The 24,774-nt window shown below is 45.1% G+C and overlaps 1 protein-coding gene across 1 annotated transcript; it reads right to left on the bottom strand.

Annotated features, from left to right (window-relative positions):
- Positions 1–882: 882 nt before the first annotated feature.
- Positions 883–21,571, bottom strand: Sec11c (SEC11 homolog C, signal peptidase complex subunit). The gene is given in 11 exon segments (XM_042055172.1): positions 883–998; positions 2,299–2,347; positions 3,926–3,951; positions 3,954–3,982; positions 5,710–5,770; positions 5,773–5,811; positions 5,814–5,827; positions 7,945–8,066; positions 8,068–8,095; positions 11,160–11,269; positions 21,057–21,571. Coding segments are annotated over 11 exon segments (681 nt in total). The 5' UTR covers positions 21,144–21,571.
- Positions 21,572–24,774: the final 3,203 nt, after the last annotated feature.

Below are 24,774 nucleotides of genomic sequence, written 5' to 3'. Positions count from 1 at the left end.
TAAGGGTCAAACCCTATGCTTCCAGCACACTCTGTATTGCTTTATTCCTGATGGCCTAGTTTGGTAAGTACAGTTTGTATCTTCCATCTGTAGCTGAGGGAAGTCATTTGCCTAAGGCCATGTAAGTAATCAATGAACTTCAGAGTTTTAAGTTCTTAGATCCAGAAGGGAACAACGCCCAAAGATTGACAGTGATGGGATTCTGACTCAAACATGGATGTCACAGTGCTCAGAAAACAATGGAGCATAGTCAGACGCCACTGGCTCTTTTCGTTTCTCTAGCATTGGCTGTGTAGCCCGCAGTCTGGGCACCTCAGCATTCTCTCCAAGAGGATGTTACAATATAGAATCACAGACCTTCTGACCCAGAATCCATCAGCACAGCCAGAGACCTGCAGGCTCCAGCAGGTTTGAGAACTGGGTTGGCCTGTTTGAATTGCAGATGCTGTTCCTGTAGGCTGGAGTGCTCTTCCCCAGGACTCTCATGCCTTGCCGTAGTAATATCTTCTGAAAAATCCATCTTGCCTTCATTTAGGAGGCATGCAGGTCCTCGCACTTAGATAAGCACTAGGGAACCAGGAATATGAAACACACAGGGTTGCCTTTCCAAAGGGAGAGATGGATGACCTGTTTTCCACCCCACAATGCTGGGAGCAGACATGGTTAATAACCTGGTGGCTTTTGTGCCACCTGTGTGGCCTAAACCTCCCCTAAACCCTGATCGTGAGCATGTGTTCCCAGGAAATCTATAGAACCTACCTTTAGATGCCACTTTACAAAGAGGTTTGAAATAGTCCATGTCTTCAGGTTCATTGTGCACATGAACTGAGTTAATCATCACCAGGAAACTGCTTAAATGTGCCTAAAATGAACTACTCAAGGTCAGACTTTCATGTTGAACTGAACTGCCTTCTTGTCTCCCTCAGATGGACGCCCTACTGGTTGGGGTGTTTGCAGAGACCCCCCACACCTTCCAAGAAAATGAACTTTGCCAGACTCTGCAGCAAGTTATTAATACACCTTGAGATAATTTCAGATTATGCTCAGCCTGTGTCAATCTAACTGGCTGTGAAAGAGTGTCCTCTTATGTCACCAATCTTACTATAATGTACACCTCCCATGTAATCAGCTTTAATCTAAGAGCATATCTTTAGTTACGCATTTTTCCATGCCCCGGACCCCAGACTAATGCCCATGGGTAGGTGCAGGTGTAGGTTGTGGTACTCATTTTCCAAAAGCAGCCAAGTTGAAAGCAACCTCAAACAACAAATATCCCGTACGTTTTGGAAGAGACATGGGCATAGTTGATGTATGTGATTGGGGGTGCTATTCTAGGTCAGTTGGGGTCAGCAAAGTAAGCTCTTCATTGTAAACTGGTTAGATTTCTGTAGAAAAATATTTGCATTTCTTTCTCATTTACCATGTTTTCTGTGCTGATGAATAATACAGAGATAAGCCCCCTTTTAGGGACAGATAGGCAACAGGAACAAACACAGAATGCACATGACAGGCCACAGACCACAAACTGTGACAGACGGAAGCTAGGGGAGAAAAGTGGTGAATTTAAATTTGGATTCCATCTTGAGTCCAAACTATTTTTTTTTTCATTCTTTAATGTAACCATCAATGCAGCTTGCTTGAGAGAAGCTTCCCTGTGCTCCATCTAAGTACTTCTTTTGTATGTGTGTTGTGTCTGTGGAGAGTTGTATGTGTGTAGGTGCAACATGTTCACATGCCGGCAACTGCAAGTGTTGTCCATCTTTGCTTTCTGAGCCTGGAAGCTCGCTGATTGGCTAGGCTGGGTCATCAGTGAGCCCTGGGATGCACCAGTCTCTGCCCTCCCCAGTATCGGGCTTGATGTGGGCTCTATGATCAAGCACACGTTCTCATGGTTACACAGCAAGCACGTTACCATTGAATTATTTCCCCAGACCTTCTATCCTGTGGTGGGTTTGTTCCTCAGACACACGCATCAACCACCATTTTCTCTTTTTGTTTTTAAATTTCTTTTTGGAAGACAGTCTCTCACTGGCCTGGATTTTCTTCTAGTGGATAGGCTGTTAGATCAGGGAGTCCCAAGGATGTATCTGTCTGTCTGCTGAGTGCTAACAAGTGTTGTACCTCCACGCCTGCAGATCAAATTCTGGCCCATTTGGTGTAAGGCACTTTACTGAGTTATCTTCCCAGTCCTCACCACCACCAACTCAAATAGTAACTTCTGACATCTTCCATTTGCTTCTCGGCTTGATCTTGTTCACAGTGATTATCGCCACCTGAAACTCCAGATTTATGTCTTACCAACTGTGCTGGGAGTTCCATCAAGGCTGGGACTGTGTGTCTCTAGCACCTACAGAGAGTGGCAGGAGTCTCAGTACTTGCTCAGTATTTCCATGAGAGATTGTTTTTTGATACAGGGCTAGTTAGGGTAGAAACAGCTAACTCCTACCAAAGAGATCCCTGAGAAATGGAAAGGACTGAGGAAAAAAAAAGGACTTCTTACTTCTGTATTCTCACAGTTTTTCAAAGGTGTATGCACTGTCTTATAAATATTTATTCATCTGTCTATATATGTGTATGCATATCCGCCAGGGAATGCGTGGTGTGCCAGGTGACTGCAGGTGCCTGAGAAAGCCAGAGGGCATGAGCTGCCTGACATGGGTCCTGGAAACCAAACCTAGTCCTATGCAAGAGCAGTGAGCTCTCTCAACCAGTGAGCCATCTCTCCAGCTTCCGTTTTGCTGTTTTTATAATTTGCTGAATGCTTAATAGCTGCACAAACCATCCTAACAATATATCACAAAAACAAAGCAGATTGCATCTCCTCCTTCTAAAAGCTGCAGACTTCAATTCATTTGTTTATCAGATTATGCGTGAATGAATAAAAAGTCATCCTATTCAAGAGCTTGTTTCCCTCAGACACATCGTTCTGTAAGCGTGAAACTTTATCTTTGATATCAGTCCCGTGACTGTCTCATGTGGACTGCGCCATGCCCCCTCTACAGGCCAGGTCCCAACACACGGCCCAGTGTCTAGAAGTGCTGCCAACCCCATGTTCTGTAAGAGCCACTACCTCCAGCCGCTCAGAGACTCCAATCAGAGGCCACAAAGGAAGCCATCTTACTGGTGAATCATTTATTTAGACAAGACAAACCGTCTCCACCCTAGTTTCCCGTTATACAGAAAGTGGAACATTTCAAATATATTAGCTTTTTCTCTTTTTCAACAGAATTCATTTCAATCTGGTCCAGGAACTGCTTCTCGTGTTAGGATTCACGTTTTAGCAGCACATAAGCGCCCATCACAGCCAAAGAGCATACTGTAAAGAAAGCACAATGGAAAATCATCATGAGGTCTACAAATAAACTCGGGCTCACAGTGTATTAGATGAAGCCTGCTCAGTGCTGGACTGAGGACCAGACTCAAAAGATGACCTCTCTCCCTTGTTCTCCAAATGAGCCGTTCAATGCACACTGAATAAAGACCCAAGCATGCACTGATGACTCGGGATCAAACACAGCTAATGCCTATTCCTTTATAGGCTTCCTATTGTCTTTCAAGCGATTTCCTAAAATAGACAACTCCATTTTTGCTGCAGTTGGTTGATAAATATGACCAGGGTTTTTGATTGCTACTTCCGTTTAGGTTGAAATTTTTCCATAATAATCAGCAATCCTATAAGGCACCACTTCACACAACACAATTAATATAAAAGGTAAAGTAGCTTTTAAATAAATAACTAATCTAAATGTTAATCTTTAGGCTACTATGTTAATTTGTGGGTGAACTACAAATGCATCATAGAAAAACCAGGTAACAAAACATTTTACAATGACTTCCTATTCACAACTGCACAGGGTAAAAGCTTCCATATTTAAAAACATAAGTAAACACACACACACACACACACACACACATAAATACCTACCTTGAATTTTGGATAGTCATTCATATAATGGTGACCATACCAACATAAGGTAAGAACCTAACATTGTGGGAATGAAAAGCAAGAAATATAATTTTGTTTCCTATATGATGATACAGCATTTGCCGCCTCTGTACAGTGGCCTCACGACACCAATCTCCCAGGATACACCATGGCTGCCTCGCTAGTGCTCATTCCTTTCTCAAGGCGTGGCCAAGCACATGAAGGTTAAAGACTGGACAGTTTTTTAAGTGGTTCGAGCAGCAAAGCTCTCTAGCTGTTCTTGGTACTATTAAAATAATTAGCTGAGTCATTTGTACAAGTAGGATAAGGCAAATTTTATAAATCTAGCTGATTTTGTTTTTAGGAAGAAAAGTATTCTCAGGTGGCCTATGTAAAAACAGTTACTAGAAAAAAGCTTCAAAAAAAACAAAAGCAAAAGATTTATACGACCTGAAAGAAACCGGACAACAAAGCTTGAAAGCACACAGAAAATCATCTGGAGTTTAGATAATCATCGTGATTTTCATTTCAGTGCTTTTCAATGTAACCAAATGAGTTTACTGAGAAATGAATGCAAACGTGGATCCTGTAACTCAGACTCAAATACGACCATGGTCCCAGAGAGGTTTCAGAGCAGTGATTGAGTGATTGGCCACAAGTTCAGCATCAATATTGAAACAGTGTGCTCCAGCCCCACTGTCTGTACTAGGAAGAAGCAGGTGCCACGTCCACAGCACCTTCCAGTCAACACCCAGGGGCTTCTGCCTCTCTCCTGGTCTGTGATCTTCATCAGCATTAGAAATACAGGACTGCGCAGGGGCGTGGGGGACCGGTTAATCCCAGCACTCAGGAGGCAGAGGCAGGCGGATCTCTGTGAGATCGAGGGCCAGCCTGGTCTACAGAGCTAGATCCAGAACAGGCTCTAGAAACTACAGGGAAACCCCTGTCTCAAAAAACCAAAAAAAAAAAAAAAAAAAAAACACAAAACTTTCTAATTATGAGAAGCAAATATAAAATAATCCAATGTCTATCATAAAAAGTCTTCCAAGGTGCTTGCATATGAAATTACGGGTGCCAAAAGAACAGCACTTAGCCAACTTAAAAGGGTAAAGATGTAGATTTGACACAGAAAGCTACTTCCACTTACTGTTAGATAGAAAGACTCAACCCTTCCAGTTAAACTATGTTACATGTGCACACATCTGTTGGGAGAATGCCCAGGACATTCACTGAGATGCTAAGCAGAACCCCATCCCTTGGAAGATTTCTAATCATTGGCATTTAACCCCACCCTGCACAAATAACTAATCTTTAGGTGAAAGTGTGTTTTGGAAATAATTAAACCCAAAATCTATATAGTATATCCAATTCAGTTATAGTTTTTAGGTCCTTGGATAGCTTGAAGTTTTCTTCATTAAAAAATTAATAATTTTATATGTGTGAGCGCATGTCCTGTTTGTGTCTGTGCCACGTGTGCAGGCTCTAGGCGACTAGCAGAGGTGTCAAGAATTGAACCTGGGTCTTCTGGAGAAGTAGCCAGTGTTCTAAACCACTGAGCCATCTCTCCAGCCCTTGAACACGTTTTGTTGGAGACAGGATCTATCTCACTGGATAGTCGAGGCTTAGGTTTTCTTTATTAGTCTTCCAAGCACAGCCTAGACCTGCTTACAACACTGCGGATGTGCCGGGCTTGTGACAAACGACTCTATTGCCTTACAAGTTTGGTTTCTTCATTCTGAAGTGTTTCCCTGCTGTCTGAAGCATCTGTAACAAGTCATCCTCACCCTCGTGCTCGTCCCACCACGTCCTTCTTCTCCAGCCAGTTCTGGCCTTCTTTGTACAAGCTCTGTCATCAACTTCATTATTATCCCCTTTAGTCAGAAATTGATGTCTCCATTATCTCTGGAAAGCAAAATGACGTCCTCTCAGCAGTCATTCTCAGCACGGCATCATTAAAAAACATATTAGTTTAACCCAGACATTACAGCCAGACACGAGTATTTAGAAAGCAGTTGAGGAAGACTTGACCTCTCGTTGGTCTAAGTTGATTGCTTATGGATAACCACCGAGCTGAAGCACAGATCTAATGACAATAATTTCATGGACTTAAATTCCAAAACACTCAAGTAACCCTGACAAACCGAAAACACAAAGCAAACACCAGGGCAATGCGGAGGTAGTGACGCCGCCACCGTACACAACGTCACTTTTTACTCAGGCGTTCCTGGTACTGTAACTAGGGCTGGTACTTAACTTATTTTTTAATCCATATAACAAGAGTATTAGTGTCATTCATTAGTGGGCAAGATCATGGGACTAGGTCCTGTCCAGGTCACAGCACTCCAAAATGGAATTGGCAATAAACTTTCCATTCTTACTTCAGTTGTTCCTCTCAAGTCTGATTCGCCAGAAACAGCTGACGTTGACCTACTGACCTGCATGTGAACTGTCATCGATCCTTAGCCCTCACAGAAAAGTCTGGTAAGATGGATCTCACTCTTATTCTAATATAAACTTGCCCAAACCACACTGCTTTGTGGATAAGGAGATTTAAATGTGGCTGTTATTTTTTTACGGACCTTAAGCTTACTGAATGTACAACTATTAATGCTTCACTTCTTTCGCCACTAACACAGTGCTGTGAGTCCCATCTGCAGGGAAGTCACGAATGGCATCAGACAAATACAGTCAGCAGACAGGCGGGATCCATTAAGTGTTCTAAACGGGCGCTCACTGTAAACCCGGAAACACAAACCTGTAGGGCTGTGCAGCTATAGAGAGCGCCTTTCAGAAAGACAAATGCAAACAGGCACCATTAGAATGAGGCGAGAGGCTGAGCCTGCAAGCATCTGAAGCCGCGGCAAAGGAACAAGCTGATTTTTAGTCATGGTTGTACAGACTCAAGAGGGCAAACATCCTCTGTCACAACTGCAGACATTACAGCAAACACGCTGAACACGTCTTCATCTTTAGACATGACTTTCAAATGAGGTGAAAATCCCGTCACCACACAGCCCTGCTTCTTCCTCGGAAGTTAGCAAGTAGATGCCACGCCACCTTTCAAACAATGCCTGCGTGTGAGCAGTTTGTACTCAGTCTGGATTAGCCGAAAAGCCAGAGCGATGGAGCGAGTATTTTATGGAGCCCTAGAAGCAGCGAAGGGCATGAGCACCCCAACACCCAGAAGTCACTCTCAGTCTCTCGTTGTCCTTCTCATCCCCCACTCCCCATGGTGAAAACTCACCATCTTCGAGAAACAAGACATACATATCTAGATTTAATTTTATAAGCCATGTACATAAAAATGCTAATATGAAAGCTGCACAAAGGCAAAGGTGCACACCAAGTATAAAAATGTCAATCTCCACACAAAAAACTTCCTGTATTTGAGCTACAATTAAATGTTTTCATTAAAAAAAAAAAAAAAAAAAAAAAAAAAAAAAAAAAAAGCAGACACTATTAAGGTCTTAGGCCATCCCTGCTACCTAAGAGAAGGTGAGGCTGGCTTTGGAGCGGGGGCTAATACAGGACATATTATGCCCAGATCATGAGGTGCCCTGGGGAAGGAAGCTTTTACCCACTGAGGGCTGAAGCTACTGCTAAAATGCCACAGTGACACAGAGAAACAGCTAGCGTTATTACATGTCAGAAGAAAACTCTGGTGTCAAAGTAATCAATCTGGTTAGTGTGATTTTTTTTTTTTTTTTTTTGAGACGCCTTCAGACAGCTAAGGTAACAGCCCCCTTCCATTTGTGCAGCAATCTGGGTTTGTTTTCCTGTTTCTACATGTTTTAGTAAGCATTAGCTCACTTAGCTCTCGTAATCGCCCTGGGAGTTACTATGGGTGAAACAGTAGCCCTCCCAGGTCACAGACCCAGGCAGGTCACTGGTTCAGTTTCCCAGTTAATAAATGGCAGAATGAGAACAAATCCAGAATCTTTTGATTTTCTCACTAAATCTTTAAAACCATCCACCGAAATTGGACAATACCAAAATAAAAACAATAAAGCCTCTTTAACTTTTCATGAACCTTGATTACTCTGTGAACTATCGGAATGTCTCTTCCTTCAACTTTAAAAACAACTATTTCACCAGCTCTGATGGGATCCTCCCGGAAGTTTGTGAGGAACAGCAGGTCTCCCCCTGTGAAAGGCCGGCTCCATACTGCCACTGGAAGAAGAAACACAAAGTCACCATCAGTGGTACTCAGTGTCCAAAGGGTAGTCAAAGTAAACTCCCAGCCATCTTTGAATCCATGTTCACAAGGGTGCTGCTTGCCAAGCCTGGAGGGCTCCCCTCCTCCCCCCAGCCAGCTCAGACAAGGAAATGGCCAGTGAGAAGGAAAATAAACGGTTTCTACTGAGGCCGGGGTCATGCATGGGGAGGGCACTAGCAGCTCCTTTTCTCAGTCTATTCTCCCTCCTTGAGCGAGTACACCTCAGAGCTGAACCAAGAACAGTGTCACTCTGAAGTAAAAGCTGCCTACTATGGCTTAAAAAAACAGTCCCACCTCCACAAACACGTTATCATCGGAACTGCACACTGTTAGTTTTGGTTAACGTCTAGGGGCCAGACTTTCATTTCATGCCCAGCCTCAGCACCCACAACACTGTAGGTCTTCTCAGGGATGAGAAACAAATTAATCCAGCGCAGAGAGCAGGCTCTGTCCTAAAGCATTTGGGGGGCGGGAAACAAAATCTGAACCTCAGTTGGCCTCTTGCAAGTGTCAACACCATTGGCCGTGTTTCTACAAGAGCCCCATGCTAACACATATTATGGTGGGAAGGCGACACATAATCTTTATGGGAATAGTTCAAGTCTATGCCAAGATGTCTGACATAGTCAAGGTAAACTGCCGTCCACTGGGAACTGAGAGTTAAAAGTAACGCATAGGACAAGAATACGTGCTATAAATGTGACTTCAGAGGAGCTAGTGCTGCCTCATCAGGAAGGAGAAAGAAACAGGCTAACTGAAGCCCTAGGGCCTTCAAAGGAGAGTGTGGTTCACCACTGGGCCTCCTTCCCACCACCCAATGCGGGTGCCCACAAGCTTTCCAGCAGACAGAAGGCAGGGAGGAGATACGTGGCCTGCCACTGAGCACCTGCGGGGCTCTATGTTAAAGTGAAACCGGTGCGAGTCTAAAGGGGAAGGGGCTGACAACAGAACTAAGGGAGGAGAAAGAGAACAGCTGGGCAAAACAAACTGACCCCAACATTGTGTCCTCCTCTGAAAGCAAGCTGTGCTTTCAAACTTTTGTTTTCTTTTACAGAACAACAGTCAAAATGCCTAATTTTCTCCATCAATGGCTTCATCTTTATTTTTCAACAAATTTCCCAAGCTACCAGCAAGGAGGCAATGTTAGAAAAACTCTCTACTCCATTGTCATGACAATGGATTTGCACTGACAAGACCACTCCCTCCCAAACACCAGGGGTGAGAGGGGGCGCTGTACTCCAGCAATTCTCCTAAGGTCAGGAGCATTAACTTGCAGGGTATCCTTACATGGCTAGGGGCCTCCAAGTGACACAAGGACTTCACCAGCTCATGACTTCAAGTCAGACTGCTTTACAACTATAAAGGATGCGTTGTAAAGTTCCTGTGTGCTGCAATCTCACAGAAATACCTGTGTGCACATGTGTGATCTGAAGGGAGCCCGGTAATCTTTGATCCAGTGTTATTCTACCAAAAATAATCTTGAAATTGCTTGAGACTTGACCTCAAGGGCCTCTGCACTAGGAGGTCCATCTAGAGTCTTGAGACTTGACCTCAATGGGCCTCTGCGTAAGAGGGTCCATCTAGAGCCCTCCTCTCCCTCTTGCATCTGAAGACTGAGCACACTGCCTCACACATGCCTCACAGATGCTCTGCCACTGAGATCCATCCCTGGCCCCTTCTCCTAAAAAGCTTGAGGGTTTTTATCTCTCCTTTTTTCTTCCCTTGCTTCCTTCCCCAGCTCCCTTGTTAAGGATAAAACTCAGGACCTTAACTTGCTTTGCCAATAAATGACATCTAAGCCCTCTTTCAAAACAAAAGAAAAACCCCTCCAAGCTATCGTCCCTTCGAACAGTCTCTGACCAGAAGTATAACCACCTAAGTACATAAAGGTGTAGCAGGGTTATGGGGTCAGGACCCAGGAGCTGGTCCTTTTCTCACTCCTAATGTGCCACAGGGCCCCCAGGGCACTCCTGAAACAGTGTCAACACTGATGAGTCAAGGATCCCTCTGCTCCTCTGTGAGCTACCTCTCAGGCATGTACAATTATGGAAAACTGCAAATCCATTCCTTGGCTAGTCACATAAAGGTGCCCTGGGGAAGTATAAACACAGCTGCAGCCCAGCAGAGCCCCAAAGGAGAGGACTGGTTTGGAGCAAAAGCCCTGTAGTGTGACCTTGGCTCCTGGACTGGTTAGCTATGACTGATCAAGTGACCACAATTGCCCCCCTTCTGCCCCCAAACACAAAGAGGCTCTATTGCTAGCAACAAAAGAGACTTAATGATGTCAGACACACTGGGACAAAGCGCCATGAAGCACCTGCTGGCTGCCAAACAGGGCCATTTGAATTTCAATGGACTGAAGATTCTCCCCTGAATAACTTTACGGCTGCACAAAGTTGGCAATATTCACTCTTCTAAAGCATAGAGATACATTTTTCATAAGCATGACAGTCTCCAGGAGCCAGAGGCCATCGATAACTGACTCTAGGAGACTGGAGGGACCACACGCTGTTTCTACTGGGTATTGCTTAGCATTTTAAACTAGTTAGGTATAAAGGTCAATTTGTATACCAATAATGCATTATCCTGTTTGCTGAACTGTTGTTCCAATACACTAAAAGCACCGGCATCATCAAGTTCTTAAACAGTGGGTCATAACCCCTTTGGGGGACAAATGACCCTTTCAGGGGGTCACCTAAGACCATCACAAAACACAGATATTTACATTATAATTCATAAAAGTAGCGAAATTACAGTTATAAAGTAGCAATGACAATATTTCCTCACCAGAACATGAGGAACTGTAGTAAAGGGTGGCAGGAAGGTTGAGAACCACTGCTCTAAAACATCATTTAAAAAAGATAGAATTTTTCAATAAATGTCAGAAAACAAAACACATTCAATTGACCTTCAATAAAGAAGCTTGAGTATTTTATCCAAATAAAATCTGAACTCACGGCTGTCACACAAGGCACAGGGAATCAGTGCGATGGGATGAGGGCCGGGATCAGGACCTACCTCAGCACCACCACGATGGGACTCTCGCTGCCCGTGAGAACAATTAAGCCTTTCCATATCATGAGGGCTGAAGACACGATCATGGCAAAGTTTAAAACCTGGTAGTAGAGCTGGAACGAAGAGGCCAAATCCAAGGTGAAAACTGACGGCAGAACACCCAATGCCCACACAACAGAGTTCGGATGTACTTACGAAATTTAACAAGGTATGATTTTAGGACTAGCAGTATTTCAACTTTTACTCACTGGATAAGCCTTCCAAATATCACCTCCGAGTCAGTGAGAAATAGGGGGAAACAGCTATCTCTTTTACCAGTTTGATCAGCCATGGACTCTGCCCAAGTGACTGCTACACACCCGTCACCTTCAATAGCTTTGTACAACAGGGGGCTCTGCTGCCACCAGCAGTGGGCCTAATGACCTCAGATACACTGGACAGAGCATCGTAGGCATCTTCTTTCTGGCTCCCAAAGATGATCAAATGGACTGAAGATTTTCCCCAAGGAGGTTGGTTATAGCTCTGGGGTTTCCTAGCACCTCAAACACTAAACATTTCTCCTAGCAGAATTCAACCACTGGCAGCTTCTATTGCAGCTCAGTACAGATGCAGCTTAGCATCAGCTAGCTGTGCAGCCCATGTTCTCACCCTGAGAGTCTGGCATGTCTAAACTTCTCCTAAACTGTGCCTTTGCCCATGGCTAAACAGCTCCAAATGGAACCTAAACAGTAGGGCCTCTGCTTCTGACACAACTTTAAATACCTGTTAGCTTAAATGCTCTATAAATACTTCAAAGGTGGACAGTAAATATTTGGTTAAGAACACAGGTACAGGAGTCACAAAAGTCAACAGGTCAGGGGCTCACCCTGGCTCCTGCATGTATGCTGAGGTGCAGCCTCTTCTTTGCCCCAGCTGCCTGCCATACCTGTCAATCCCAGGAGTCTAAAGGGCAAAACCAACATCTGTACACATCCCAACTCCTTTCCAACAGTTAGCTGAACTGTAATCTGGATGGCCCCCATCCTTCATTAGGCCACACAAACTAGTTACTCTTCTTAGCACTATTCAATAGGCAAGTTCCTTAGGCTCTGCCCTTCCTGCAGTATAAGAAGGCACCTACTTTGGTACCTATCTGCCTCAGTCTTCCTCCCACAGCCCTGGAAGTGTCCAAGATGATTTGCAGAACCATGTGGATGCTGTTGACTCAACCCTCAACCCATCTCCAGCAAACCTTCTTCCCTTCCCTTGCCTTGGAATGGAAACTACTTCAAAGGCCATATCTCTGACTCAGAGCTCCCCTCCTGCCTGGCCCTGTATGCCCTAGGTACCTGGAACTGACAGCTGTGAGCTGTTCCTTCAGGACTTTCTGCCCCTCACCTAAGCTTTCGATCCTTGGCACACAGCATGCGCACACTGGTGTCCACACCTTCCACAGGCCTGGCAGCCTTTACTCCACATACTTTTGTTTATCTTTGCAGGGGATAAAATTTCAGTCTTCCATTCGGGAAAAGAAGCCCCTTGAGTGGAGTGGGTAGGAATGGTGTTTCACATGGCTCGATTTTAGGGAGAGGAAGAGATCTACTTCAGCCTCTCCTCTTTTCCTTCTTCATTTCTAGAGACATCTGCTACAAGCAATTGAGTCTCAAGGATTCTGTGTCCCAGGAAGCATCTTTACTCAGCTTCCCCAGAGCCTCTCGGCGTTTTTACTTTCTCAGACTACTTCAGCTACCATTTTCTAATCTGTCTTCCGGTGCCTAGAACCTGGCGATCTTGTTTCCTCCCCTGGACTCCCTATCTTGAAACAGCTGATGACTAAACATCTCCTTTTAGTGTGCTTCAGAAGAAGTGAAATTAGCTAAGCTAAATCCCATCTTAAGATTCTATCAGTTTTGCATACTTCCTTTGGAGTGAGTATGGAACAGGAGCCAGATCACAGGGCTCTGAACATCATTTCCACAAATATTCTAATTTAACTTTAGCTGAAACAATGTGGAGAAATGGACTGGTTTGGAGTTCTGGTGCTCGATCACAGTGAGGTGTATTGTATATTTTGAGATAATGACAAGATTTTTTAATTGATTTTTATTGAGTTCTACATTTTTCTCTGCTCCCCTCCCTGCCTCCCCCTTTCCTTCAACCCTCTCCCAAGGTCCCCATGTTCCCAATTTACTCAGAAGATCTTGTCTTTTTCTACTTCCCATGTAGATTAGATCCATGTATGTCTCTCTAAGGTCCTCATTGTTGTCTAGGTTCTCTGGGATTGTGATGTGTAGACTGGTTTTCTTTGTTTTATGTTTAAAAACCACTTATGAGTGAGTACATGTGATAATTGTCTTTCTGTGTCTGTGTTACCTCACTCAATATGATGTTTTCTAGCTTGGATGTCAACATGTAGAAGAATGAAAATAGATCCATATCTATCACTATGCACAAAACTCAAGTCCAAATGGATCAAACACCTCAACATAAAGCCAGCCACAATGAACCTCATAGAAGAGAAAGTGGGAAGTACACTTGAATGCATTGGTACAGGGAACCATTTCCTAAATATAACCCCAGTAGCACAGACACTGAAAGAACCGATTAATAAGTGGGACCTGAAACTGAAAAGCTTCCGTAAAGCAAAGGACATGGTTAACAAGACAGAACAACGCCTACTGAGTGGGAAAAGATCTTCACTAACCCCACATCAGACAGAGGTCTGATCTCCAAAATATACAAAGAACTCAAGAAACTGGTCATCAAAAGAACAAATATCCAATTTAAAAAATGGAGTAGAGACCTAAACAGAGAACTCTCAACAGAGGAATCTAAAATGGTTAACAGACACTTAAGGCAATGTTCAACATCCTTAGTCATCAGAGAAATGCAATCAAAACAACTCTGAGATTCCATCTTACACCTGTAAGAATGGCCAAGATCAAAAACACTGATGACAACTTATGCTGGAGAGGGTTGTGGGGTAAAAAGAACTCTCCTGCATTGCTGGTGGGAATGCAAGCTGGTACAGCCCCTTTGGATATCAGTGTGGCAACTTCTCAGAAAATTAGGAAACAACCTTCCTCAAGGCCCTGCAATATCACTTTTGAGTATATACCCAAAGGATACTCAATTGTACCAGAAGGACATGTGCTCAACTATGTTCATAGGAGCATTGTTTGTCATAGCCAGAACCGGGAAACAACCCAAATGCCCATCTACTGAAGAATGGATAAGGAAAATGTAGAACATTTACACAATGGAGTACTACACAGCTGAAAAAAGATGACATCAAGATTTTTTTTTAATGACAAAATTTTTAAAGCTTTAGCAGAAACAAGTGATAAATGTTTGAAGTGACAGATACACTAATCACTGGGTTTGATTACACAATGTAACATGACTGAAACTTCACACGGTACCCCATAAAGTGACAAGAAATGTTTAATATACAACAAATATGTTTTTTAAATGCACATAGCCTGCAGAAATGCAGCCAAGGACACTGAGGAAGGCCTAGCAGGGAAGGGTCCTGACCCCTGACCCCTGAGTGTGTAGCTTGGCTCTCTTCACACTGCAATCATCGGCAGGCCTGAGGGAAGCATTACGAACGAGCTTCCAGATGACACCCAGGTTACTAGCTTGAGCCCATTGTTCTTTACTACTAGTTTTCAACAGCATCTAAACATTGGAATCACATGAGCAAGCTTAGGAAAGCAGTCCAACTGAATCCACGACAGGAAACACCAGCATCCATGTTTCCTGCACATCTGCTGAGAGATTCTGATGCGGGGGGGGGGGGGGTATGAGGGGAGGGACTAGCCCACTGTTCTAAATCTTCCTATCCAATCAGCTTACATCACTCCACCATAAATTCTTCCTCCATATCACACCTTTTCCCACTGTTGAAGTCCCTTCTCCTTCAAGGTCAAAGGAGCTGCTGTCCTAGGTAAAAACTCCATCCACTCTGAACATTTCATCATTCTGCCAGTTCCTCCTCCACCTGAACCTTCAAATGCTGCCATCAGCACCGTCATGGTAACTCCTCTCAAGAATGAGGTTCCCAACTACCTGAAGTACTGTGACTCTTTAAAGGTAACTCAAATAGTTGATGTTAGAGCTGGCCTTACCTTCTCTGAGCAGCCAAGTAGTTCCGTGGTCATGACTCTCACCAAGTCACTAACAGAGCCCCGTTGGGCCACGGTAAGTGCATCTTCAAGTCTTCTAACCCACTCCACAGCCAAGCTTGCTTTCAGGGTCATCTGGATACCTCTGTGTTGTGTGTAAGCCCTTCAGCTGCAGCCCACTCTCTAATATGGCCTCAGATGCGCCCTGACAGATAACCTCATCCCCAGCTTCAGCCTGTGAGACTCACCAAGCCCAGCCACACTTGTGCTATCTATCAGCGCTTCAAACTGTGCACATGCCTTTCTACTTCGAGCCCTTCACTCAGTGGTGTCTCTGCCCAGAAAGCCTTTCCTGGACTCTTGGCATATCCAAAGCTCACTCATTCTCAAGTCCCACTTTTAGCATCGGTGCCCCAGGGAAGCCTTCCTCTATGTACTAGACTAGGAGTCAGCAAACTTTCCATTTAAAGGGCCAGACAGTAAATAGTTTAGACTGATAGGCCACATCATAACTATCAACACCACTTAGCTCTGCCATTGGATTGCAAAAGTAGCCACAGACAATATCTAAAAGAACTTACATGGCTGTGTGCCAATCAAATTTTATAAAAGCTGGCAAAGCACAGGAACTTGCCAGTCTTTGCTGTAGGCCAGTCTCACGTTCTCACCGTGCAGCATCCATCACCAGTTCACCAGTTAGACACATACTCCCTTCCTTGTCTTTCCCACTAGACTGTGAATTTCACAATGGCGAGGATCATTTCACACCTTGTTCAGAACTGCGTTCTCAATATTCAACCCAGGTCTGGCAACAATCAGCATTCAGTTTGCTAAATAATGACAAACACCTTTAATAAACACCGAATGCAAACAAATCAAGTATAGGGAAACTAGACTGCCAACAAGAGGTAAAAATTTAAAGCTGTAATTTTCCAGTGAGGAAGCAGAAGCAGCAAGTCAACACTTGAAAGGTTCAAACCCATAATCCTCCCTCTCCTTCCCTGAAAATACAAAGTTTCAGTTTTTGTAATGCTAACACTCAGGACTAGTATCAAAGTTTACACTGTGGGACACCACAAGTTAATGTAAGCACTCTCAACTAGCATTAATGTCAAGAGATTACTATCAGCCTGGGATTCCTGTTTGTAAGAATCCCATCTAAAACAGATAAGAAATTAGGCTCCAATGGTATGTATATCTATCTCATTTCTAATAACAAGGGAAAGTAGAAAATGGCAGATTAGCCCACTATGTCAAATAATGAGTAAACAACTTTCGTATCAAACACTAAGTATACTGAGTAAAATGGTGTCACCTGCAATACGACCTTGGGCAAACTGCAAGCACAAGGAGGTGGTCCAAGGCACAGCCAGAGGTGATCGTAGGATAGTAGAGTTACAAGTCATTGAGTTTGCTCGTGTGTGGAAGCAGAGAGCAACCTCAGGAGTCATTGCTCAGGATGCCCTCTGTGGTGGCCTGAATGGAAATGGCCCCCATGGGGTAATAAGCAGTGACACTATTAGGAGGTAAGGCCTTGATGGGCTTGGAGCTTTGAAATGCTCAAGCCAGGCCCAGTGTCACTCTCTCTTCCTGCTGCCTGCTGATCCAGATGTAGAACTCTCAGCTACCTCTCCAGCACCATGACTGCCTGTGTACCACCATGCTTCCTACCAGGACACCTCAGAACTGTAAGCCAGCCCCCAATTAAATGTTTTCCTTTATAAGGGTTGTTGTGGTCGTGATGTCTTTTCAGAGCAATAAAAGCCGTAACTAGGACACCATCCATGCTGGTTTTTGAGACAGGTTCTCTTACTAGGCTGAGGTAGGCTGGCTAGCCAGAGAGCCTCAAGGATCTGCCTGTCTCTACTTCTACAGCCCTGAGATTAAAGCATACATCACTGGATCTTTTGCATGAGTTTCTGAGGTAGGGGGTCAAATTCAGTAAAGCAAGCACTTTCTAGATGGAGCCATCTCTTCAACCCCAAGCACTGATTTTCTTCTTGTGCTGGCAGTTTTCTGTCAACTTGACACAGGCTAGAGCCCTAGGATAGAGGTAACATCGATTGTGATAGTACTCCCACTAGACTGGTCTGTGGGCAGGCCTTTGGTGAATTACCCTACTTGATGATTGATGTGGGCGAGGGACCTAGCTCTCTGTGGGCAGTGCTACCCCTAAGCTGGTGATCTCCAGGGGACGGGGTAGAATGCAGGCTGAGCAAGCCAGTAAGCAGCATCCTGCCAAGGCTTCCACTTCAGTTTCTGACTCTGAATTCCAGCCCTTACTTCCCTAGACAATGCATTCCACGTAGTAAGATGGAATGAGCCCTTTCCTCCTCAAACTGAATTTGATTACGGTGTTACATGGCAACAGAAATCCTAAGTCACCTCTTCAAAATTTCTACAGTAAGCAGGGGCTGATTCAAAACTCTAATGTATGGATGGCCACTAAAATGATCACTTTGAGGAGTAACAACACATGAAAATGTATTGAGATGATGTAACAAAAGAAAAGCAGAACTCAAAACTGTCTCTTGCCAATATTACCACCTGGTGAAAAGAGGTGATTTGAAGCGATCATAAGAGATTCAGCTGAAAGTAGGACAGGAAAAGAAACGTAAAATAACTTATGGTATTTTGGTGCTGTTTACCGCTCTAGTTGGCAGTGTGAGCCTGGGAAAGCGGGGCCTAGAAAGGAGGTGGATTGAAGTCTCATGCAGTAGACAACTTTATTCAGAGCACCAGTTTATACTCTGAGGGTTAAGAAGACTCACAGGAGTAAGCTGTTCAATCACAGGGCAAGCCACATGTTTCCCCATAGAGGCACACGAATAACAACAGCTGACATGAACTCACTCCTATCCTCGACACCTGGGAGGAGCACAAAAACACTCTCCTAGAACAACTCTGTGTTTAAAAAAAAAAAAAGGCTGAGGTCACAAGACTCTTGTCTTGTTGGAGTTGTCTCACAAGCACTCAGAATTCTCACGCGACTCCATTCTTGGACTGAGTTCCAAGATGGTGTAATTAATATGAGAGTAGAAAAAGAACTATAACTCAATACTAAAGTCATGAGCCATTTTTAACTACTTGGCTATTGTATCTATTTGCTCATTATGAAACTAGCACAGTATTCCCAGAAGAGCAAAAAGAGAAGTATACTAACTGGGCCCCTTAAACCACAGCCTCTAAAAGCAGGTGTCACTGGCCTCAAACCTTCCCCATGTAGAAGGTCTGGCTTAGAGAATGGTGTGTGTCAACAACAGCTGTTTCACTATGAACTACAGACTGGGTTGGGAAAGTCATAATTTTAAATAAGAACTGCCAATTTTTTGATAGATTTTTAAACCACCAGTTTCTATGTTGACAAAAAGCAAATTACAAGCTTGTACCACTTATTTAATAAGAACTCTTGAGTTAAGAACACATTTCCCCAGTATGATTCTCTGTGCCCGAAAACAAATCACCGTGAGGTAATAAAATCAATTCCTGCCAGGCGGTGGTGGTGCACGCCTTTAATACCAGCACTCGGGAGGCAGAGGCAGGCGGATCTCTGGGAGTTCAAGACCAGCCTGGTCTACAAGAGCTAGTTCCAGGACAGGCTCTAAAGCTGCAGAGAAACCCGAAACCCTGTCTCGAAAAAAAAAAAAAAAAAAAAAAAAAACCAAAAAAAAAAATCAATTCCTTAAGAACACTTCCTCTGATAAAGGCTAAAGAGACAGCAAATACACAAAAAGATAGCAATCGAGCTTGCTGCAAGACCACAGGTCATACTTCAGACACCCCACCATTAAGGCATCCACAAAGCTGAGTGCGCGTTTGGCAACCAGGAATAGAAACATTCATTTCAACCGAAAAGCAGACAGGCTGAACCCCTTCCAAAAACACCTCATCACACTTGTGCGGCACCTTGGGTTGTTCCTCATTTTGGCTCACCAAATAACAACTCCAACAGAGTCTTAACATAAGCCCACACCCCATCACTGGAATCAGCCCCTTGCAAGGAGTTTGAGGCAAACATTTCAGACCAGATATGTTGGCCACAGAGACGCAAAAAAAACGCCAGTCACTGTATTCCTTCCTCCCTTCCTCACTGCAGAGACAAAGAGCCCTTGTCTTGCATGTGGCTCTTATTTAGGAAGCAGGAGCAGTAGAGAAAGGGGGTCTTGCTTCAAGGTCTGGCAGGTGTCATAGGCTCCTGTTATGAAGGGGAAAGACAAAGAAGCAAGCAAAAGACAAGTTCTTCCCAACTATTAAAAGGCAGTACGGAAACTGAGCTTATGAATTTTAATTAGTAGACCAGCAAAACAACACAACAAGCTACTGACCCAAGTGATCCAATGGGCAAAGTGGGAGAGGGATTGATACATTCATCTGAGGCCTTCTCTGATAGCCTGCAGTGATAGCCATTAGTAATCAGTATCAAAGATCTGAAGACTCTATCCAACCATCTAAATTTAAAATAAAGCTGTTCTTCCTATGACCAGTGTCCCCCCACCTTGGGGCATTAGTTAGTGCTGTTCCAAGCTAGTGATAATCCCTACTAAAACTCCTCATAGCCACACAGACCACCGAGGCCCAGCAGCCCAGCTAGACACAACCAGATCTTAATCACTTCAGAAAGTCCAAGTCACCAAACTGTCCCATATGGCTACATTTTTCTGAAATTCTACAGAAGGGAATAGGAGACACAGAAGAGAAGGGGAAGGGGGAGGGAGGAGAAAGACTAAGGAGAGAGGCTGAGGGAGGTAAAGGGAAATAATGTGCCCCAAAATAAGCTGTGCTCTCTCATCCTCAGAGCTGCCACCTCCACGCAGTGGAACAAATAACTCCGAGGGTCCTCCAAATCATGAAAACACCATGTTCTGCCCCCTTCAAGAAAGACCGCACTTTTCTATTTCTTGCCACAGTGTATCATCGTCGGTCATAGCAGTTGCTAGCTGTCAAGATATTGGGGCACTACAGTACCTAGAAGCTTGCCTAATCCTACTTTTCCGGGCTGATGGAGGAAATGATGGTGCACAGTAAGAGATGAAGGGGGGGCGGGGAGGACGCACAAAAAGAAACTTTGTCCCGGCGGGCTTCTTACAGAGCAGTGAAAAATGAAGCCCAGCCGTCCAACCCCTGACTCCCCCCCCCCCACACACACACACTCCCCGCAACCCTAACAGACGGTGCTGCAAGACAGATGGAATCAGAAAGTTAGAAGAAACTTCCGCGATCCTTTAAAGAACGCTGATTCGGTCTACGATGACTGAGCACCCCTTGGAACGCAGAAGCATCCCCCCCCCCCATTCCGATGCACGCCCCCAGAACACCAACCCCTCCCCCAGAGCGGAAGAAAGCCCTTCGGGAGGCATCCTTGAGCAGCTCCCACGGTAAGAAAGTTCTTCCCTTTCCCTCTGCCTGCCTCTTAGCCCCGAGCAACGGCGCGCAGCCGGGCCTCTGGAGCGCCACAGGGAAAGCTGCTTCCTCTTCACTCAGTGGCCCTCAAAAACGCGCGGACAGCTGTCACTTGCGCTCCAGTCATCTCTCTTCACTTCCGCAAGCGCGTGTGACATCCATAGCGCTCCTCTTCCCGCTCCCCCTCCCCAGTATACGCTGCCAATGCAGGAAGGCAAACACTTGCCCACACGTGGGTCTGGGAAGATCTGAACCCGGGGCCTCGGGAAGCCAGGGAGCTCCGGTCACACGGAGCTGCCCTTGCCGGAGCGAGCCTCACCGGGGAAGCCCCAACTCCTGCAGCCGCAGCGGGTCCCGGTGCACCCGGCGCGCCCCCAACCCGAGCCTCTGTTACCTGTCGTTTGTTCATCTTCCTCAAGTCCCCAAAGATGTCCAGGCTGGACGTGGGGAGATGCGTCCCCACGGCGCCCGCGCGTACCATGGCGGGGGTCTCTGGGGGCCCGGGCGGCCCGCCGGCTCCGTCTGTCACACACAGCTGCGGAGCACCGGCAGGCCCCGCCCACCAGCCCGCATCCTGGAGGCCACGTGACCAGAGTCGCTCTGCGCTTCTGGGAATTGTAGTCTCGCGAGGCTCAGATCACCCCTAGGCCCTGGAGGAACTGGGAGAGTGGAGAACTACAACTTCCAGAATGCTACGGGCGGAGAGCCTCGGCCAGTGAAGACCCAGGGCTCCCGGGGAGCGTGGCGAACGGGCTCCGAAGCCTCGGTCGAGCCGTCTAGGAGATTGTGAGGCAGACGGCGAGCCGCTTGTCTAGATGGAAACTCAGAGAAGTGACTGCTCAAAAAGAGCGGAACTCCAAGACTCTGGTCAGGCGCCAACCGGACACCTAAAGCTCCCTCGCTCTCACCTAGCCGTGTATCTTGGCCATTGGATGACTGCCGCTAGGAAAGGCGGGGCTTCTGCCCTGAGGGCGGCTGTGAGAAATTGGGGCGGGGCCTAAAGATGGGCACGTCGGGTGGGCGGGACCTGTGAGAGGCGGGAGTTTTGAAGCGGTGCTACCGCGCTGTGGAAAAAAATAGCTGGATTCTGTTGCAAAGAAGTAATCTGTGAACCATGGTGTTAATGATATTCTCAAAGCGGACATTCACTGAATAAGTACGTAAGTATCTCATTTTATACATTGTACATTCCCAGAAGGGTCTAAGCCATGAGCCACTGTTAAGTGATAGAGAATGGAATAAGTCTTGTCAAATCCCAAGTCCAGAATTTTCACAGTTCTGGTCCTAGGTTCTCTTTGATCCACTCACTCGTCCTCTGTTTTATGTATTTATTCGTAAATCGTTACAAAACAGCTACAGTGCACATGATGGTGTTCTAGGTACCTGAGAAGCATCGATTAAAAAAAAGAAAAAGAACAAGCAAAAATCCTTGCCCTATTAAAACTTAGGTTCTACCAGGGGTAGACATAGTTAACTATATGATATCTGCATTTTGATCTCAGGATGGCAACTCATACAACATCATCTCAAAGTGTTGCTGGCAGATAGGACAGCTGTGTGGAAAACAGCAAGCACAGGATAAAGGCAGGCTTTTTGGACATCAGGGGAAATGTATAACTACATTCATTAGGAGAAGCAGCTTCTCATACTGCCACTGATCCTTACGAGAGCCTGCAAGCCCACAGTTGAAATGGCCTTGGTGTTGGCACAGAACACACCCAGACACCAAATTCTCAACACAAAGGAGATTTATTACCTTGTGGGGACAAGCAAGTGGGGGAGTTGGGGGGGGGGCATGCCTCTGGATCCGACAAAGACAGTAGCAGGTGTAGAAGTGGTTTTTAAGTAGAAAAAGGAGGAGTCTTGCAAAAAGGAGACTGTGCTTTTGTTTCCCAGTCACCCAGACTTGAATAATCACAGAAAAACTATAATTTAATTACAATTTAATTTAATTACAACACTATTTGGCCAGTGACTCAGGCCTATTCCTAGCTAGCACTTGCATCTTAAATTAACCCATTTCTATTATTTTATATTTTACCATGAGACTCATGGTTTGTTACCTCACACCTTGCTTCTTGGGTGGCTACATGGCATCTCCTTGACTTCATCTACTCTTTATCTATATCTCTGTTCAGATTTCCTGCCTGGCTTTCCTCTGCTAAGCCATTGGCCGAAACAGCTTTATTCATCAGCCAATAAAAGCAACACACATCCAGAAGGACATCCCACATCAGAGTCTGTGTTAGGATGAGTTGGTGAGTCCTGATTGGACAGGTTGTCCAGTGTAGCCAAATAATGAATTTGAATTTCTGGACCTTGGGATTTTGATAGCTAGACCTTGGAGTTCAGTCTCAGAAATGAGACAGTGGTCAAATAAGGGAATGGACCTTGGGGGCCTAGCTGTAGAGATGTAATCTAATGGTTTAGCAAGGGAGAGGGTAGAGGAGAGGGCAAGGCCTGACAGTGCCTGCTATGGGAGCACATTTGTTCCTTCAGCCAATAGCGTTTAAGATACCAGCCCATACTATAAATGCAGCTATAAAATGTGTGTGTGTGTGTGTATGTGTGTGTGTGTGCAGAACTGTAAGTAGTTCACTGTACAGCGGGATTATCAGAAACATGAGGCTACATAATCTGTAACTTGACTAAGGAGAATTAGAAGGATCAGAATGATGACAGGACATTTTAAAAAGGCATGTGGAAAGACCTCTCAAAATAGGCAAAACCACAAAAATATTCCTACCCCAAGTGGATGCCTAATAGCTGTCTCATACCAGAAACATATAACTAGGTAAACAAAATTAAATTAGCCATGAGTATCAGCCATTTCTCCTCTCGTTCCAGCACTTGTTCAAAATTCCCATAACTTAAGTGTACACAGTGGCAAAACAGGTTATACATTGTCTAGCAACGTGGACTTCTCTTCCCCAAGACTGACCTGAATAATGCTACTGCAGATTGCCTATACTGCAAACGGTAGAGACCAACAATGAACCCCAATCTGGCAGTTCCTTGGTTGGACTTACTACATTGGGTATCCTATTGTGGACAGAGCAGAGATTTGTGCTCCCTGGTATAGTCACGTGGTCTGCTCACAGATTTGGCTTCTCGTCCCTGACGCCTCTGCCAGCAGCACCACCTGCAGGCTCACAGTTGCCTCACTGTTGGGCCACTCTGCTCCACATCACTCCTGCTTCCCAGAAGAGGATGGAGCTGGTATCCAAGAACTACAGAGATCAGCTCATGCCTGTGCAGAAAGCTGCTTTTTACTACATACTCCATTACTTATGAGCAACTGGACCAAACAGAGAGTAACATGGAAGGCTGGGTGTGGTGGCACACACCTAGAATCACAGCACATTCGAGGGGCTGAGGCAGAAGGATTTCGTTCAATGCTAATCTGAGCTACATCAGAAGACCACGACTCGAAAAAACATTGAAAGATTCTACAGAGTACAGAACAGTTCGCACTGATGATCTTTCCCGGTGCTGTCTCCACAGCCAGAGACCATGGCCCAGAAATTACTCTGAGTAATCCCTCTCACGCTTACACCCAATGGCCCGCTCTCAATAGTTTGCTTCTCACTTCCACAGCTAAAGCCTCACCTGTTTGGAGAACTTATCCCTCAAAGAGGAATGCTTCCAGATGGGACACAGCCAATAAAGTAGCCTTCTAGTCCCTTGTGGTTCCTTCCACCGCCAAACTAGACAGCATTAAAATGGCTGGAATAATTGGCCCTGATTACCAAGAGAAAAACTGGATTGCTGCTGCATAATAAGACTAAGGGTGACTATGCATGAAGCCATCTGGGATGCCTTTTAATTCTTCTGTGATCAAAAGAAAAGGTTAATTGAAAATTACAGGGTGTGGATGTCACATTAGGGAATGAAGAGGGAGACTTCCTCTTTGAGCGGTTTACACCAAGAATGAGCCCAGATTTGAATTCTCCACTTCTCTTCCTTTGTCTTCCATCTGTCTGTAGTTTGTAGCCTGTGGCCTGTCTGTTGTTAGTCTCCTGTATGTGTTTGATGTCTGACTGTCCCTGAAAGGGAGCCTTGCTCTATTTTTATTGAACAGTACAGAAATGTGGTATGGGAAAGGTATGAGA

The sequence above is a fragment of the Arvicola amphibius genome, chromosome 5 (assembly GCF_903992535.2).
Source record: "Arvicola amphibius chromosome 5, mArvAmp1.2, whole genome shotgun sequence".
NCBI lineage: Eukaryota > Metazoa > Chordata > Mammalia > Rodentia > Cricetidae > Arvicola > Arvicola amphibius.
This window is presented reverse-complemented; position numbering and strand designations above follow the sequence as displayed.